Source organism: Chiloscyllium plagiosum, unplaced genomic scaffold, assembly GCF_037043375.1.
Source record: "Chiloscyllium plagiosum isolate Xiang-an unplaced genomic scaffold, Cpla_swu_hap1 HiC_scaffold_48, whole genome shotgun sequence".
Lineage (NCBI taxonomy): Eukaryota > Metazoa > Chordata > Chondrichthyes > Orectolobiformes > Hemiscylliidae > Chiloscyllium > Chiloscyllium plagiosum.
In genome coordinates, this window is record NW_028270186.1 from 3963334 (window position 1) to 3981989 (window position 18656).

Genomic DNA, 18656 nt, shown 5'->3' on the forward strand with positions numbered 1-18656 from the left:
AGAAACCTGAGATACCAGCTACTCACTCAACAAATGAAGCCACAGGATTCCATGGTTTAGAATAGAAACATTTCTGGGAGAAAGTGAGGCCTGCAGATGCTGGGGATCAGAGTCGAGAGAGTGTGGGGCTGGAAAAGCACAGCAGGTCAGGCAGGATCCAAGGAGCAGGAGAATCGAAACATTTCTACCTATAAGAGGCGAACAAAGCAAAAACTAAAGATGATCTGAAATAAATGATGATTTAACACCCAGAATCGACATAAGTTAAACATGAATTAACAGGCAAATTGTGGTCAATTATAAATTGTTCTTTAAACGGCAGACACAAGCAGGGCAGAACTTACAAACTGGCTCATCAGTCTATTCAGAATCTGGCAATCACACTCTGTCACAAAGTCCTTCTAAAATTTGTCTTTCTCATGAAGCATTTTGGTTTCTCTCTTGGAGATGCTCTGCCTTTAAGAGGTTGTCTGATCTCCAGCCAACAGCTATGCACAACCAAAAAAGAAAATGCTGGAAAATCTCAGCAGGTCTGGCAGCATCTGTAAGGAGAGAAAAGAGCTGATGTTTCGAGTCTCACTGACACTTTGTCAAAGCTAAACAAAAAGGGAGAAATGGGGAGGTATTTATACGAGGTTGAGAGAAGGTGAGTCCTGGCTCCAGAAGCAAAGGTAGTAATAAAGAGGTGACAATGACAGTGCATAGAGGGATTATTGGGAGATTAGGAGCTGGGAATGACCAAGGCTGAAGCCAGTGCTATGTGACAAAATATGTTGGGAATGGGGGGGAATGGGTGAAGCAGAGGCAAAATGGAAAACGGGGGAGAAGGGTAGCAAAGGGGGAAGAGGAGAGGAAAACGGTGATAAGAGAGTGGAGAGCGAGAGAAAGAGAGACAATCAAGAAATAAGAGGTACAGAACAGTGAAAAAAAATTTAAGAAACTAGATAAAATAAATGAAATTAAATTACAGAGCAGAATGAAAACAGAGGGGTCGAGATGGGATAATCATCTGAAGTTGTTGAATTCAATGTTGAGACCGGCAGGCTGTAACGTGCCCAGTCGGAAGATGAGATGCTGTTCCTCCAGTTTGCGTTGAGCTTCGCTGGAACATTGCAGCAGGCCAAGGACAGACACGTGGGCATGGAAGCCCATTCGTATGGGCCTGTGGAATCTCCTCAGTGCAGTCTTCATCCAACACATAATGTTGTCTAAGTAATAGAAACAGAAGAAGAAACATTTTCTCAGCCTCTTGATCAGAACTCTACCTTCATCAGTCTTGCTGTACAGCACCACTGGGCTTATCAATTTCTACTACCCCACTTAGACTGATCAATGTCTTTTTACATCTCTCAGCGAGATTAATTTTTCCCAGACGATTTTCTTTCTAAATATCTATTTATTACGGTTTTCTTCAAAACTGGGAAGCTCAGTTTCTTTTCTCTGTCTCATTCTTTAATTTCTATTTTCAGTTGGGGGTCTGCCTGAAAACCAACCCAAACTTTGTCATCCTGAAGAATTAAAAAATCATTGTGCTTTTACTTTTGGATTTTTAAGTTCTGGCCTGAAATGAGAAAGCACTGTTTTACAAACCAATGTTTTGAAAGGATGGATGTGTGTTTTGAAAAGCAAATAATCTGAAACTCATGACAAGCATTGTAAATAGCTGTTTGAACAAGCAGTAATTAAATTGGTTGCAGATGAACAGGAGGTGAGATGTTGTGTTCAGATGCAGCTGGGTGGCAACTAGAAGTTTATTGAAGAATGGACAAGAGACAAGTTATTGATGGCAAAGGTCTTTTGCCTTCTGCGTGTTTTTTGTTAGTTAACAGAACAGAACGGTGCTGTCAACAAGATGCAGAGAAGGCACTTGTTCTGCAACAACTCAGATACTGTCTCACCACAAACCTGAAGAAAACCAGTTATCAGTGAATTGTCACCTTGTGTCTCTCCCAAATTAGTGGAAACACCCAAAGAAAGGTGATCGAAAAGCAATGTTCTGATCAGCATAAGAATCGTAACAATCATCTCAGCAACTCATGAACAGAAATTATGGAGCTGCCTCCCAGTTTTGCACTGCCCATAACTGGTTTTATCCTGTTTGTGTGTGTAAAGGAAAGTTAATAAGGAGATGAGAGTTTTCATTTCTAGTGCTACATGTCGATGGTTTATAATTGTTTACCTGTGGTTAGAATTGTATTGCTTGTAATAAATAATAATTCTTGTTAAGTTTAGAAACCTGAGTCTAAAAACCAAGTAAATGGTTTCGTTAAAATCTTTAACTTTTGTGATAACTCTGCGAATAGTAGGGCTAGGTTTCCAATGCGTGACCTCAGTGAGTTTTGCTCGCATGAAGGGATATGGGGAAAAGGTGTATAGAGAGAGTTAACCATCAAACTGAACAGTGGAAAAACCTCTTGTGGCTGAAAGGCTTACTGTTTGTTCCTCAGCTCATCTTAACAATATGTGAAGAATACCAGGCAGCATTCCACTGTGTTCTGATCAAAAATTAACTCAAAAATTAGATTCATTTCATTGCTGCCTTATGGGAGCTTGCTGTGCAGAGATTGACTGCTCTATTTGCCTTTGTCACAATGGTCATTGTACTTTTAAAATAATCAAATAGATGGGAAATGCTTTGGCCTTTCCTGAGGTTGCGTAAGGCAAGATATTAAAGCAAGTTCTTGACAGCGTTCACTCTTGACTGTAGTCAGATGTGCAACATTCTATTAGGATATAAGAAACATTGCAATGAGATAATTTTTGGAGTGATGGCATTTTGAGTGATCTTGGCTAGCCTCCCAATAAGAATGGCCAAGGCAACTCCCGTGCTCTGGCATCTTCCATGCCCACTTGAGAGTTGACCATTTTACCTGACAGACCTTACCACCGACAGTCCAGCACTCCCTCAGTATAGCGGCCCATAGGGCCTGCCTAGATTTCACTCTGCAGGCACAACCCTCTCAGCAAGAGACACTGAGCCTTGGCGGGTTCACAATTAGCAGACAGAAATGGACAGAACTGAAATAAAGCTGGGGCAAACATTTTCCTCAGGGTCCCACTGTGCTGCAGAGAGTTGTGTTGATGACTGACGTCTTGAACACAATGTGAACAATTTTCTTTCGTGCATCCTGTCCTGAATACTTTGTACTTGAATAAAAATAGAAAGCTTCCATTTAGCAAAATAAATATTCCACACTGTACCCAACTCTGAGCAGCCAGAAACCCCTGTGTATTCAGAACCAGCTTGCCAAAATAATTCCACCTGGTGAGTTGATGTTCCCCCTTTGTTTCGAAAATGGGCAAGACACCTTTGTTCATCACAGTTGATAAACGGTCAAGCAAATCGTGGGAACCGACATGTTTGAGGTGTGTGATCCTTGAGAAAACCTGCTGGTCAGACTTGCTGAGTTGGGCTTGCCACTATGTCGTGAAAGGTCCAATCATTTGAGCCAGTGATTTGACCTATGTCAGCAGAACAATGTTCAATATTGGGAAGTGTGGTCAATTCTGCTGTTTTTCTCCAGCAGACATTTCCCTCACTTCGCTGCAAAGGATCCAGAGAAGGACCTTAGGATATACACTGGAGCAATCAAGTGTAATCCACATCAATGACTATCCAGTCTGTTCTCAATCAGAACATGACAAACAGGGGCAGGACTGCACCATTTCTGCATTCGATAACAGCATGGCAGATCTGATGTGGCCTTGACTCCACTTTCCTGTTTGACCCTTGTACCAAGGACTGCCTTGTCAATCAAAACTCTGTTAAACTCAATCTTGAAAAAGAATTCAATGATCTAGCATCCACTGCTGGGTGTCATAGAGTCATAGAGATGTACGGCAAGGAAACTGACCCTTCTGTCCAACCCGTCCATGCCGACCAGATATCCCAAACCAATTTAGTCCCACCTGCCAGCACCCAGCCCATATCCCTCCAAACCCTTCCTATTCATATACCCATCCAAATGCCTCTTAAATGTTGCAATTGTACCAGCCTCCACCACATCCTCTGGCAGCTCATTTCATACACGTACCACCCTCTGCGTGAAAAAGTTGCCCCTTAGGTCCCTTTGATATCTTTCCCCTCTCACCCTAAAACTATGCCCTCTAGTTCTGGACTCCCTGATCATCGTCTGAGAGTCCATCTTAAATGGGAGCCTCCTTATTCTGAAAGTGGGACCCCTTGTTCTCAACTCACGCACGATTGGAACTTCAACATGCACCCTGTGTATCACCCCTCATGTGGTTACACCCAACCGTTCCCCACAAGACAAACCCAAACCCATTCTCTCGAGGAAGCCACCCAGTGAACCTTTCCTGCTATCACAAGTAGTTATCTTTCAGATGATTGTTTTGTCCAGCTGCTTCACTGTTTGGTGATGACATGTTCTGAGGGGTGTCAGCTGTGGCAGACCTGGCCTAATGCTCTGGGTCAGAAGGTTGCACTCCAGGTAACTGAGCACAAGCTCAATGCTGACTCTCCAATTCTTCACAGTCTCTCAGCAATACTTACTCTTCAGTCAACATCAGTCAGAATACTGATCATCTGGTCACTCTCTGGCTGCCTGTTCAAGCCTCGACCACAAATTGGCTACCATTAATTCCCACATAACCAAGTGCTTGCAATTTTAAACTACTTCATTGAGATGAAGTTCTTTGCGGTGTCTTGAACCTTTGGAAGGTGCTGTATCAACAAAAGCTCTCTTTTTTTTTGCTTTTAAGTCCAGTGTAAAACAGTCCCTCCAATCTGACGTTCACAACCTGAACTAAACCACTCCATAATACCTCTGAGAATTTTATCCCCTCTTTCATCTTTTTTGCTGTGATCCCAAAGGTAGAACTGTAAGTCTCCTACTGCAGCCTTTCAAACATGTTCCGAGGACCACTGCCATATACTTAGGAACTCTCTGCACGCACCAATGGCCCACAATTTCCCAGGAGCTGCTGCTGCTCCCTGCCGTCACTCCCTGGCAAACATAACGGACAGGAAGAGGGGAATGGTCACAAGGGAGATCTATTTCAAGGTTAGCTGCCCAAAGTGACACACAATACCCACTACACGGCGCCATTCACAATCTCTAGAGATTCACATAATGCCCTCAATCTCACAAATATTGCCATACGAAGGTAAAGATGGTTTTTACAGTCTGACAACAATCCATCCTTTCTCTCTTCATACCAAGAATGTCAACAACTGTAAATGCCAAGTCAGTCACAGTCTGGTGCCGAGATACATTGACATAAACAATACTGGGTAAAAGATTCAAATACATCCAAAAATAGGGATCGCCAGTGTTCTAACCATGAATCCCTCATGTCCATGATGGAAATAACCACAGAGGAGTGCAGCTTTCGCTGAAATTGCAGCAGGGTAGTTTATTTTCTTTGGGAAATGTCTTCTGCCATCTTGCTGCCAATTGGATCCGTTTTTAAGCTTTCTGTTAATGCGTGTTTAGCACAAAGGCGTCAGTAATCAGCCAATTGCCAGCAATACCAATGCTTCATCTAATGGTTTAACAATGATTTACATAATCAGCTCCACTGAAGTTTATATTTCAATGATTAATTTAGTAATCCCATGGAACACGATAAGGTGAATGGCTTGCATGCACTGATCAAACACAAATGCTACATACGGACTGTTCGGGGCACGAAAACCAATGGAGCGTATCAGTGACAGATCACTCACTGTCACAATTTGTGACTCTCCGAGTCAGTTTCCCAGTGTTGCCATTAGCACTACTTAAACAGAGGTTCTTTCAAAAACTGAAAGCAATACCGAGGAATAAAAAGGACATGCGAATGATGTCTATTCTGTTTTCATTTTTTAATGTAAAGAAAGGATAGTAATTATGACTGCTGGCCAGTTACCTTCAATCCGTTTACTGGATGCGGGTTTCTGAGTTCTTTATGAGATTATGTTAATCTAACTTGACTCCCTCCTCCTTCATTGTGACCTTACATTATTGCTAACACTTAAAATGAATGACTGATCAGTCAAACTTTGCTGTGAAATTATCCCTATAAAATGTGTTTGACAATTTTATTCAGAGTGGTTAAAAGAGATGCATATCATTTTCAATACAGCGGTATCACCAGAGGCTGATGAAATTCACATCGTCGGTGAGAAACATGAATGGACATCCCAGTTATTTTTGGATGCAAGTGGGATTTCTTCCAACATAAAATTGAAAAAAAAAATGAACCGTAGGACAATGTCAGAATAACACTGACCCATGTCGTTCAGTGAGAACAAGCTAAGGGCTTGTTGGATGTCAATCAAGACTTTTTCCCAGATAAAAACCGAAAGAACTGCAGATGCTGTAAATCAGACATAAAAACAGAAGTCGCTGGAAAAGCTCAGCAGATCTGGCAGCACCTGCGGAGAGAAATCAGAGTTAACGTTTCGGGCCAAGTGACCCTTTCTCAGGACAGATTTTAGCCAGCCTCAGTTCAGTCATCAACTCTCCCTTCTGAGTGAGAAGGTCATGGAGTCCAGTTGCACCTGAGAACCTTGGGTCAGTCATCTCAGTGGATGCACAAAAGAACGACGCTCCAAGGAATTCATTCCAGAGAGCTCAGGCCTCAGGGCCTGAAGGCATGGCCACTGATAGTGGGCAGGTTTGAAATGGTGGAGGGAAGTCCCTGACAGCAAGGCCAAAGAAATTGAGGGGTAAACAAGGAAACGAAGGAGGGCTGGAAGAACAGAGAGCGATGAGAACATGGAGGGATTTGACAGGAAGAGGACTCTTGCCACTGTAACTCCGCAACTAGTATATTCTCAGGAGGAGGGAAGGAACTGGAGAAAACTGACAAGTCAGAGGGAACAACAGGCTCTGAGAGTTTCTCTTAATTCACATACGACTCTGAGCAGACTGCAGTGACTCACTAAGACTGTTAGCTGAGCCCTCTGCACTTGGGTCACATTTTTATCCATCAATAAATTGTTGTTGCCTTTTTCCATGGATGCAGAGCCATCACAGACTGTGTCATTGGTATAACACATGGAAGGCAGGATTAGCCATTATCATATCAACAAAATGTACTGACAGAAAACAGCCACAGGATCCCATACGTATATATTGGTTTGCTTTGCTGGTGCCTGTAACTGGTACAGTTTATGCAAATGTCGCTTTGTGGTCATCAGTCACTACTCTGGTTAAGTGTGACTTTCACTTGGAAATTTAACGAGAGGGCTCAATATTTACTTTCCATTCTCAGCCAAGGTCACGGACTGTCTGAAATGTTTTTATCTGCACTCACAATGAACTTTGATGGCAGTAACAGACAATGTTGGGCAGCCTGGTCTTTAAGAGGAAGTTGAAACTTTATTGCTGGAACAGCACAGCAGGTCAGGCAGCATCCAGGGAACAGGAGATTCGACGCTTCGGGCACAGGCCCTTCCTCAGGAATGAGCAGAGAGTGTTCAGCAGGAGAAGATAAAAGGTAGGGAGGAGGGACTTGGAGGAGGGGAGTTGGAAATGTGATAGGTGGAAAGAGGTCAAGGTGAGGGTGATAGGTCGGAGTAGGGTGGAGGCGGAGAGGTCAAGAAGAAGACTGCAGGTCAGGAAGGCGGTGCCGGGCTGGAAGGATCCGGCTGAGACAAGGTGGGGGGAGGGGGGATGAAGAAACTGGTGAAGTCCAAGTTCATCCCCTGCGGTTGGAGGGTTCCCAGTCGGAAGATAAGACGCTCCTCCTCCGACCGTCGGGTTGTTGTGGTTTGGCGGTGGATGAGTCCAATGACCTGCATATCCTCGGTGGAGTGGGAGGGGGAGTTGAAATGCTGTGCCACAGGTTGGTTGGGTTGGTTCGTCCGGGTGGCCCAGAGGTGCTCCCTGAATCGCTCCGCAAGTAGGCGGCCTGTCTCCCCAATATAGAGGAGGCCACACCGGCTGCAGCGGATGCAGTAGATGATGTGGGTGGAGGTGCAGGTGAATCTGTGGCGGATATGGAAGTTTCCCTTGGGGCCTTGGAGAGAAGTGAGGGGGGAGGTGTGGGCGCAAGTGTTGCACCTCCTGCGGTTGCAAGGGAAGGTGCCGGGAGTGGTGGTTGGGTCGGTGGGGGGTGTGGATCTGACAAGGGAGTCGCGGAGGGAGTGGTCTCTACGGAAAGCTGATAGGGGAGGGGAGGGAAATATATCCTTGGTGCTGGGGTCTGTTTGGAGGTGGCGGAAGTGACGGCGGATGATGCGCTGTACATGGAGATTGGTGGGGTGGTAGGTGAGGACCAGTGGGGTTCTGTCCTGGTGGCGGTTGGAGGGGTGGGGCTCAAGGGCGGAGGAGCGGGAAGTGGAGGAGATGCGGTGGAGGGCACCGTCGACCACGTCGGGGGGGAAATTGCGGTCCTTGAAGAAGGAGGCCATCTGTGTTGTACGTATTTTGAACTGGTCCTCCTGGGAGCAGTTCAAAATACGTACAACACAGATGGCCTCCTTCTTCAAGGACCGCAATTTCCCCCCCGACGTGGTCGACGGTGCCCTCCACCGCATCTCCTCCACTTCCCGCTCCTCCGCCCTTGAGCCCCGCCCCTCCAACCGCCACCAGGACAGAACCCCACTGGTCCTCACCTACCACCCCACCAATCTCCATGTACAGCGCATCATCCGCCGTCACTTCCGCCACCTCCAAACAGACCCCAGCACCAAGGATATATTTCCCTCCCCTCCCCTATCAGCTTTCCGTAGAGACCACTCCCTCCGCGACTCCCTTGTCAGATCCACACCCCCCACCGACCCAACCACCACTCCCGGCACCTTCCCTTGCAACCGCAGGAGGTGCAACACTTGCGCCCACACCTCCCCCCTCACTTCTCTCCAAGGCCCCAAGGGAAACTTCCATATCCGCCACAGATTCACCTGCACCTCCACCCACATCATCTACTGCATCCGCTGCAGCCGGTGTGGCCTCCTCTATATTGGGGAGACAGGCCGCCTACTTGCGGAGCGATTCAGGGAGCACCTCTGGGCCACCCGGACGAACCAACCCAACCAACCTGTGGCACAGCATTTCAACTCCCCCTCCCACTCCACCGAGGATATGCAGGTCATTGGACTCATCCACCGCCAAACCACAACAACCCGACGGTCGGAGGAGGAGCGTCTTATCTTCCGACTGGGAACCCTCCAACCGCAGGGGATGAACTTGGACTTCACCAGTTTCTTCATCCCCCCTCCCCCCACCTTGTCTCAGCCGGATCCTTCCAGCCCGGCACCGCCTTCCTGACCTGCAGTCTTCTTCTTGACCTCTCCGCCTCCACCCTACTCCGACCTATCACCCTCACCTTGACCTCTTTCCACCTATCACATTTCCAACTCCCCTCCTCCAAGTCCCTCCTCCCTACCTTTTATCTTCTCCTGCTGAACACTCTCTGCTCATTCCTGAGGAAGGGCCTGTGCCCGAAGCGTCGAATCTCCTGTTCCCTGGATGCTGCCTGACCTGCTGTGCTGTTCCAGCAATAAAGTTTCAACTTTGATCTCCAGCATCTGCAGACCTCACTTTCTCCTTTAAGAGGAAGGCAATGCTGTGGGATAGAAGCTGGTTTGTTTATGAATGTGCACAAGAAGGGCTCACATTGTGTTAACTATGACAGTACTGACTGTTCCTGAAACTCATTCAGTCAGAGTTGATTCCTACTTCGAAGAGAGAGAAAAGTTTGGAGATGACAAGTGGTGGGAAGTTGTGGGTGTGCCCTGATGGATGTAAAGCAATGAAGATGCGCTTGACACTTCAGAAGTTGCATGGCCATTGCCAGCGATCAAAGACACGGAATTAGGCAGAGGAATGCAGCTGAAGGCAAATTTCAGAAGGATGCAAGAATTTTGTGGTGTGAGAGTCTTCCCTTCATATATACTGGGAAAATACAACAATAAAGGGGAAAGGAGAAGGAATTTCTGAAACATGGACAAGAGCATCACAGTGGCTCAGTGGTTAGCACTACTCCCTCAGAGTGCTGGGAGCCCGGGTTCAATTCCACCCTCAGACGACTGCCTGTATGGAGTTTGCACATTCTCCCCGAGTCTATGTGGGTTTCCTCCGGGTGCTCCGGATTTTTCCCACAATCCAAAGATGTGTAGTTCAGGTGGATTGGCCACGCTAAATTGTCCAGAGTGCACGAGGGATGTGTAGGTTAATTGGATCAGCCATAGGAAATGCAGTGTTACAAGGATGAGATGCTTTGGATCTGGATGCGATGCTCTTCAAAGGGTCAGTATGGACTCAGTAGGCCGAATGGTCTGATTCCACACTATTTATGAATTCAGTGAATGTGTTCCAAGCCTGAAGCTGATTCTGGAGGGAGGAGGGAGTGAGATTGCACAGGAATGCAGTTGACAAGCAGCAGTCCCACTGCTATTAGGTGGAGGAAAAGGACAAGGAAATATCAGAGGTGGAAGTACTCAATTTCAGGACTGAAGCAGTGTTTGCCTTGAGGTGGGTGAAAACCAAAGACTGATTGGAGCAACAGTAATCGATCAATGGGATGCCTTGAAAGTGAGATTGTTAAGGAATACACTCAACAAGCTCCCAAGGGAAGAAAGGAAGGGGCATCCAAAGTTACATCTAATAAGGACAACAAACAATAGAGTTTGTGCTGGTCTGGAGTCCTTCAAATAATAAAGTCCCCAAGGAGATTTTCAAAGGCATTATCAAACAACAGCTATGCAGGTGAGATGTTCGAGCTGACGACTAATAGCCTTAAAAAGTTTATAGGAGGAATTTGAGTGAGGGAGATGCAATTCCTGAGCTGAGGGACCAGGCTGCCGAAGGCATGGCTGATGGCTGCCAATGGTGGAATGATTAAAATTGGAGGTGTTCAAGGGGCCAGAATTAGAGAAGGCAGAGGTGTCAGAGGGTTGTGGAGTTGGAGGAAATTCCAGAGATGGGTGGGAAACAGGGGGTTTTGAAAATAAAGAGAAGAACTTTTAAAAAGGAGGCTTTGTTTAATTGGGAGCTAACATAGATGAATGGCAGGGTTGAGGAGTGAATGGAGTTTGGTGTGAGTTAAGAAATTGAATCAAGCTTTTGGTTGGCTTTAAGATTACAGGTGGACAAAGTACGAAAGGCATGAAAGGGTGAATAAGAGGTGAAAAGTTGAGGACTAAGGAAGGGGAAAAATCTGGTCTTGTTGCAGAGGTGGAAGTAAGTGGCGTTAGGAGTGGGATGGGTACAGAGTTGGCAGCTATCTCCGGGACACATATGACAAGGTTTGAACTGTCTGATTCAGATTGAGATAGTTGCCAAAGAGAGGCATGTAATTGGTGATGAAGGAGTGGAATTTGTGGCAATGATCAGACGAGGATCCTCTCACTATTCAATTAGAGGAGGTTTGTACTCACTTGGACAGTGTGAAAATCAGGTCAGTTTTTTTGAGGCATTCATTGACTATTGGCATCACTGGCTAGGTCAGCATCCACGTAAACTCCAAGATGGCAATGGAGTAGGACGTTTGAAGTGGAGTTCCATTTATTTTTCTTTTCCTTCTCTCTCCTTTTTTCTCCTGGCTTCAGACTCACTGCAGACCCAGTGAGGCAGCCCTCCAATTCTGTTCTGGTACTTCCGAACATGGGGTGGTGGGGGGGGGGGGGGGGTGTCCCTCAGCATGGCATAGCAGACTCTTGGCCCAGAGTGGACTTCTGGGCTTCAGGTGTTCCCTCAAAGTGCGGTCCCACTGTGGCAAATCACTTAAGAAAGACTGTAATGTTTAAACTTTCAGACTGTTCTATAATTAGTGCAATTTTTAACTTTGTTCTTTCTTTCCATCTTGCTCTAAAGACTCTCTACCTATGTACTTGTAATAAAAATGTCACCTCATGTGGCGACATTATACACTTTTCACAATGCTCCTGTACTTGAGAACATGTGACAATAAAATCACAATCTATTGCCCATCCTAATTGCCCATCAGCTAATGGGAATAGTTTTTGCTTGTTAGCCTTACCTTAACCTGTCCTAATCTGATGCACCAATTTCAAATTTATCTTCAACCTCTGTTGCTCAAAGGAGGGCCAGCCCAGCTTCTGCAAACTGACATGGTTGCTAAATTCCCTCATCTTTGAAACTGTTCTGCTGAATTTCCTCCACACCTTCTCAAGGGATGTCACATCCTTCCTGAAGTGTGGCAACCAGAACTTGATGCACTGCACAAGTCAAGATGCATGCTTTACAGAAACACAACAGTTCATTCTGAGGGGACTTGAGCTGTAAAAGTTACAGGTGGCAAAAGATTTGGATGAGATGCACTTTAGCGAGGATAAAGTGTGATCAGTTAGTTGGAAAGGTTCGGTTTCAGAAAAACACAGAAGTGGTTTTGACAGATGGGTGAGCGGAGAGATCAAGTTGAGATGAACATACTCAGCATAAGTTCCAAATGGTTGATTGCTGCTCTGAGGTGCTGACTGATCTCAAGCAGGACAGCTTCCACATTCCGGGAAAACCCAGGGAGAAACTTACCAACCATCCTGATTTCCAGAACACTCAGTACCTCCTGTTGAAGTGAACAATGCACGGACAGTTCATTGTGGCAATCCTGCCAAGAATCACATGTGCAATCTATCCACTCGATAGGAGTACTGCAGCAAATCAAAAACCACAATCCGAAATCAGTCAGTCTCAGACCCTAAATCAGTCAGTCTCAGACCCTAAATCAGCAAAGTCTCAGTCCCTAAATCAGTCAGTCTCAGGCCCTAAATCATTAAGTCTCAGTCCCTAAATCAGTCAGTCTCAGACCCTAAATCAGCAAGTCTCAGACCTTAAATCAGTCAGTCTCAGACCCTAAATCATTAACTCTCAGTCCCTAAATCAGTCAGTCTCAGACCCTAAATCAGTCAGTCTCAGACCCTAAATCAGCAAGTCTCAGACCTTAAATCAGTAACTCTCAGACCCTAAATCATTAACTCTCAGTCCCTAAATCAGTCAGTCTCAGTCCCGAAATCATTAAGTCTCAGACCCTAAATCAGTCAGTCTCAGACCGTAAATCAGTAACTCACTGGCCCTAAATCAGCAGGTCTCAGACCCTAAATCAGTAACTCTCAGACCCTGAATCAGCAAGTCGCAGACCCGAAATCAGCAAGTTGCAGACCCTAAATCATTAAGTCTCAGTCCCTAAATCAGCAAGTCTCAGACCCTAAATCATTAAGTCTCAGTCCCGAAATCAGTAACTCAGACCCTAAATCAGTCAGTCGCAGACCCTAAATCATTAAGTCTCAGTCCCTAAATCAGTCAGTCTCAGACCCTAAATCAGTAACTCTCAGACCCTAAATCAGCAAGTCTCAGACCCTAAAACAGTCAGTCTCAGACCGTAAATCAGTAACTCTCAGACCCTAAGTCAGCAGGTCTCAGTCCATAAATCAGTAACTTATGTGAGAATAAGATGTACAGTTACTAAGTCTGCAGATGACACCAAAATTGGAGGTGTAGTGGACAGTGAATAGGGTTACCTCAGATTACAATAGGATCTTGACCAGATGGGCCAATGGGCTGAGAAGTGGCAGATGGAGTTTAATTCAGATAAATGCGAGGTGCTGCATTTTGGAATTGCAAATCTTAGCAGGACTTGTACACTTATTGGTAAGGTCCTGGGGAGTGTTGCTGAACAAAGAGACCTTGGAGTGCAGGTTCATAGCTCCTTGAAAGTGGAGTTGCAGGTAGATAGGATAGTGAAGGCAGCGTTTGGTATGCTTTCCTTTATTGGTCAGAGTATTGAGTACAGGAGTTCGGAGGTCATGTTGCAGCTGTACAGGACATTGGTTAGGCCACTGTTGGAATATTGCATGCAATTCTGGTCTCCTTTCTATCGGGAAGATGTTATGAAACTTGAAAAGGTTCAGAAAAGATTTACAAGGATGTTGCCAGGGTTGGAGGATTTGAGCTGAACAGGCTGGGACTGTTTTCCCTGGAGCGTTGGAGGCTGACCTTATCAAGGATTACAAAATTATGAGGGGCATGGATAGGGTAAGTAGGCAAAGTCTATTCCCTGGGGTCAGGGAAGTCCAGAACTAGAGGGCGTAGGTTTAGGGTTAGAGGGTCAAGATATAAAAGAAACCTAAGAGGCAACTTTTTCACACAGAGGATGGTATGGGTATGGAATCAGCTGCCAGAGGAAGTGATGGTGTTGGCTGGTACAATTGCAACATTTGAGAGGCATCTGAATGGGTATATGAATAGAAAGGGTTTGGAGGGATGTGGGCCAGGTGCTGGCAGGTGGGACTAGATTGGGTTGGGATATCTGGTCGGCATGGACGGGTTGGACCGAAGGGTCTGTTTCCATGCTGTACATCTCTATGACTCTATAATTGTTTGCTTGCTTTTTCCTAGTGCCAAGGACGTAAGGAAGATGAGGATTTGGAAGTTGAGGTAGTGAGAGACAAAGAACCATTGGATGCTTGTGAAGACAGGGATCAGGGTAGTATGGAATGCAATGCCAGTGCTCAAGCGGCTTCTATTTGAGAAAAGAAAGGGACTGATTTTCTTTCATTTTCTTCAGTTTTCCCATCTCCATCCTTTGGCGATGGCTGATGAAGTTATCCCGCTGGGTTCCTGGAGAAAGTCAGTCCTTGGTTGGAAGGCATGCTGACCCAGGCCCGCGAGAAGAGTCTCCAAAGATCTCGCAGCTCAGTGACTCACAGGCCTGGTGTTAAAACTTACTTCATTCCTACCACGGACACTCTGACACACACAGTTACAGAGATACAGAAATGAAGTGGTGTGCAGCATGTGTAAGGAGAGTATCCCATTCAGCAGTAAGGGGAGGAGCTTCACATCGCAAAACTGCCATTCATATTATTATCTCAATGCACATCTTGTGCACGTTACTGTATCAGCACAGCTGAGGAAATACATTTGGTACACGACAGGGAGGCAGCCTCACAAAGGAGGCACTTTAGCTCCTGAGGATAGACCCCTTCATGCACTTGTGGGAGTCACATCACTGAGGAGAGTCCCCTCTGCAAAACTGAGTCAAAACTTACCTCAAAGTTAGCAAATGAGGAGACAATTGCTTCGGTCTGGGGATTATGCATTCTCTCATTCAAAGATAAGTCACAAATAAACAGAATGAACTCCCCAGTCACAAAGCTGAGAAAGCTCTTCATTGCAAAAGCACTTGTTGAGATGTTTTGGAAGTGCGAGTACTGATGGTGACAGCGGTGTTCCACATGAGGCGGACAAGAATTGAAATTTCCCTTGGCAGTACATTTTGCTGGCACAGAGGGAAAACATAGTGAGGTGCTAACGATAAGAAGGCACACAGGTTTCAATTCTGCAGAGAAAAAGTGAATTCTCGGTGAATAGGAAAACATATCTTGTGAAGAGGAAGTCTGGTGATGGTCTGGTTTATTTTTGGGAAGAAATATAGCCTTCCAAAATCTCAGCTTGGTCAAATAAGGAATGGCTATTGTCCAAACCATAAAAAACAAGGAGAAAGTACTGTCGAACAACTCAGCAGAGGGACCTGACTCTTCCTAATTCTTCCTGATTGGATTTGACTACGCTTACAACTTAATCACACCGGAAGTTGGAAAGTACAATGGGGTGTGTCATGTGGAAAAAAATAAAGATGGTTTGGAAAGAAATGCCCGGGGGCTGACCCCACCCTCTGCAGGCCTGCCCCCACACTCAAATGTCAGCTCATCATATTATCAATCCCAAGGGTTTAGACTGACTCAGTAAACAGACCAAGAATAGATTGGTGAGAGAGTGCTTTGTTCCAGAGGGATTTTGAACAAAAGCACTTCTCAGGCTGCAGTGCTTTCTGCTACTTGGTAGCATGGTGAACTGTACCGACCGGTGATGCTCTAAAAGGAGCACGTGTAGGCTCGTTAACTCTGTGAGAAGAAAGATAAGGAAGTCCTGTGTTTCTGCAGCTCCTTTTGGCAGGCTCAGAATGTTTCAAAGGCCGGTATCGCCAAGGATTCGCTTCTTGTGTAATCACTGTTGCAACAGGAGCAAACTCAGCAGTCAATCTACGAACAGCCAAATCCCACAAACAGCGGTATGATCCATAACCAGATAAGCCGCTAAAGTGACAGAAGGCTGTGTTGCTCCCTGGAACCAGGATACCTCCCCCCCGCCACACCACTTCATGTTTGGAAGGCTGACCAATGAGGCCTTTTACACCCGGTTGAGAGGACAGGCAGGCACCATGCTTAAACAGCTACCTTCAAGGTAACACTGGCCACTCCTCACAGACCCACCAGGCCATGAACAGGCTCTTTGTAAACCAACTGGATAGCCCTTCCCTCTCAGTCCTCAACTCGTCACACGTGTGTGAATCCCGGAAACAACAAATAAAAAAAGATGAATACATTCAATAAAATAAAAAGGATGTTTGCCAAGGAAGATTTTTGTCCTGTGTTTGTTTGAGACAGATTTATCTCTCTTTCCGATAGATTCCAGGGCAATTCCAGAAAGTCCGCAAACTGCATTTGGGAATGGTAGTAATTGCTGTAGCAGAATAATGAGGGAGCGTTACCGTACATCGATACCCGACCTGGGAGTCCCTCACTTCTATGGTTGCTATGTAAATTGCTTTATTTTAAAACTCAAACTTCCTTTACTATGGAAATGGAGAGCAGCACAAACATCTGATGTGAGCCACACATTCACCTCTGCACTGAGGAATGAGGGAGGTTATGGGGGAGTTGTTTTATGTTTTTCTGCTCCAGGAAGCCTCGGTTCAAGTCTTATCTGGTCCGAGGATGTGTTATCAAACACAACAGGCTGATTAAAACCTGAGGATGGGTTCTCCTGAAGTGAATGGCTCTGATATCAGTTTCTGTTCCATTGTCACATCATGACTCTGACATTAGCATTTGCAACTTGCAGGATAGACATATAAATGTTGTAATCCGCTCAAACATAACAAGCCATGTCAGACAATTAAATACAACATTGACACTCAGTTAAGATTTACTTTGTGAGATTGTGTGGAAAAAATGGCAAACTGTTGTCAATTTTACATCTCTACAATTTTCACGGTGCTTTGGGTCAAAGAGGCAAAGCACCATTATCCCAGCTCCACACTCCCCATCATCCCAACACCTCACCCACCACCATCCCAGCTCCACACTCACAATCATCCCAGCTTCTCACCCACCACCATCCCAACACCTCACCCACCACCATTCCAACACCATACTCACAATCATCCCAGCACCTCACCCACCTCCATCCCAACACCACACTCACCACCATCCCAGCACCTCATCCACCTCCATCCCAGCACCACACCCACCACCATCCCAGCTCCTCACCCACCACCATCCCAGCACCACACTCACCACCATCCCAGCACCACACCCAACACCATCCCAGCACCTCACCCACCACCATCCCAGCACCACACCCACCACCATCCCAGCACCACACTCACCACCATCCCAGCTCCACACTCACCATCATCCCAACACCACACCCACCACCATCCCAGCACCACACCCACCACCATCCCAGCACCACACCCACCACCATTCCAGCACCTCACCCACCACCATCCCAGCTCCTCACCCACCACCATCCCAGCACCACACCCACACCATTCCCAGCACCATACCCACCATCATCCCAGCACCACACCCACCATCATCCCAGCACCTTACCCACCACCATCCCAGCACCTCACCCACCACTATCCCAGCACTACACCCACCGCCATCCCAGCACCATACCCACCACCATCCCAGCACACCCACCACCATCCCAGCATAATATCCACCACCATCCCAAACGGCCTGTTTCCACACTGTGGGGAATCGAATCTAATTTCATCTAATTCTCATTCCTTGTGAGTCTCCTCTCAGTGAGTGCAGACATTCCTGGTGCATTTCAACATTGCCTCCAGGGTTTAAGAGCACCCTTTCCCCAAACAGGCGGCTTTCAATCTGGCACCATTTAAATCTCAGCAGTACTAAGGGCCCTCCTGTATGCATTGGACATGTGCATAATGTACAGCAGGCACCTTCAATCCCTTGAAGAATATCACTCATGACACCACTGCTAAGTCCTCCAGATTGGCTGTCCAATGTCAGTGCGGTCTCCCAGACTGACATCCCCAGTATCCAGGCACTGGTTACAGTCAATCAGCTGAAGTGGGCTGGGCCACTTTCTCCACAAGCCTGGCACAGGACTCCAAGAGCAAACTCTCAACTCTCACAGCATGGAGTTACCAGGAGGACACAGGGAATGCTTCAAGGATGTCCTGAAAACTTCCTGAACAATGCAGTATCCCAATGAACCCATGGGAATCTTCCGTCCAAAATTGCACAAACTGCATCTGAACATGTACTGCAGAAACTCAGCAAGGCTAATAAGACAGCACCTTCCAAACCCACGCCAATTTCCATGTGGTAGGACAAGGGAAGTAGATACGTGGGAACACCACCCTCTGCAAGTTCCCCTCCAAGCCACTCACCATCCTAATTTGGAAATATATCATCGTTCCTTCACTGTCACTGGGTCAGAATCCTGGAACTCCTCTGTGAATGGCATTGTGGATCTACCTGCAGCATGCTGACTGAAACAGCTCAAGGAGGCAGCTCACCACCACCTTCTCAAGGGACAACTAGGGACGGGCAATAAATACTGGACCCAGCCAGTGATACCCCAAATTCCATGCATGAATGAAAGAAGAAGAAGCTGGCCATGTTGAGTGTCTCCAACAGGTCC

General features: G+C 46.3%; 1 protein-coding gene across 1 annotated transcript in view; it reads right to left on the reverse strand.

Annotated features, from left to right (window-relative positions):
* Positions 1-254: 254 nt before the first annotated feature.
* pebp4 (phosphatidylethanolamine binding protein 4) overlaps positions 255-18656 on the reverse strand; it is a 553891-nt gene continuing 535489 nt past the window's right edge. Inside the window, exon 7 of the mRNA XM_087984378.1 lies at positions 255-1208. Within this exon, the coding sequence (XP_087840504.1) occupies positions 1006-1208 (203 nt within the window). The 3' untranslated portion in view covers positions 255-1005. The remainder of the gene's footprint in view (positions 1209-18656) is intronic.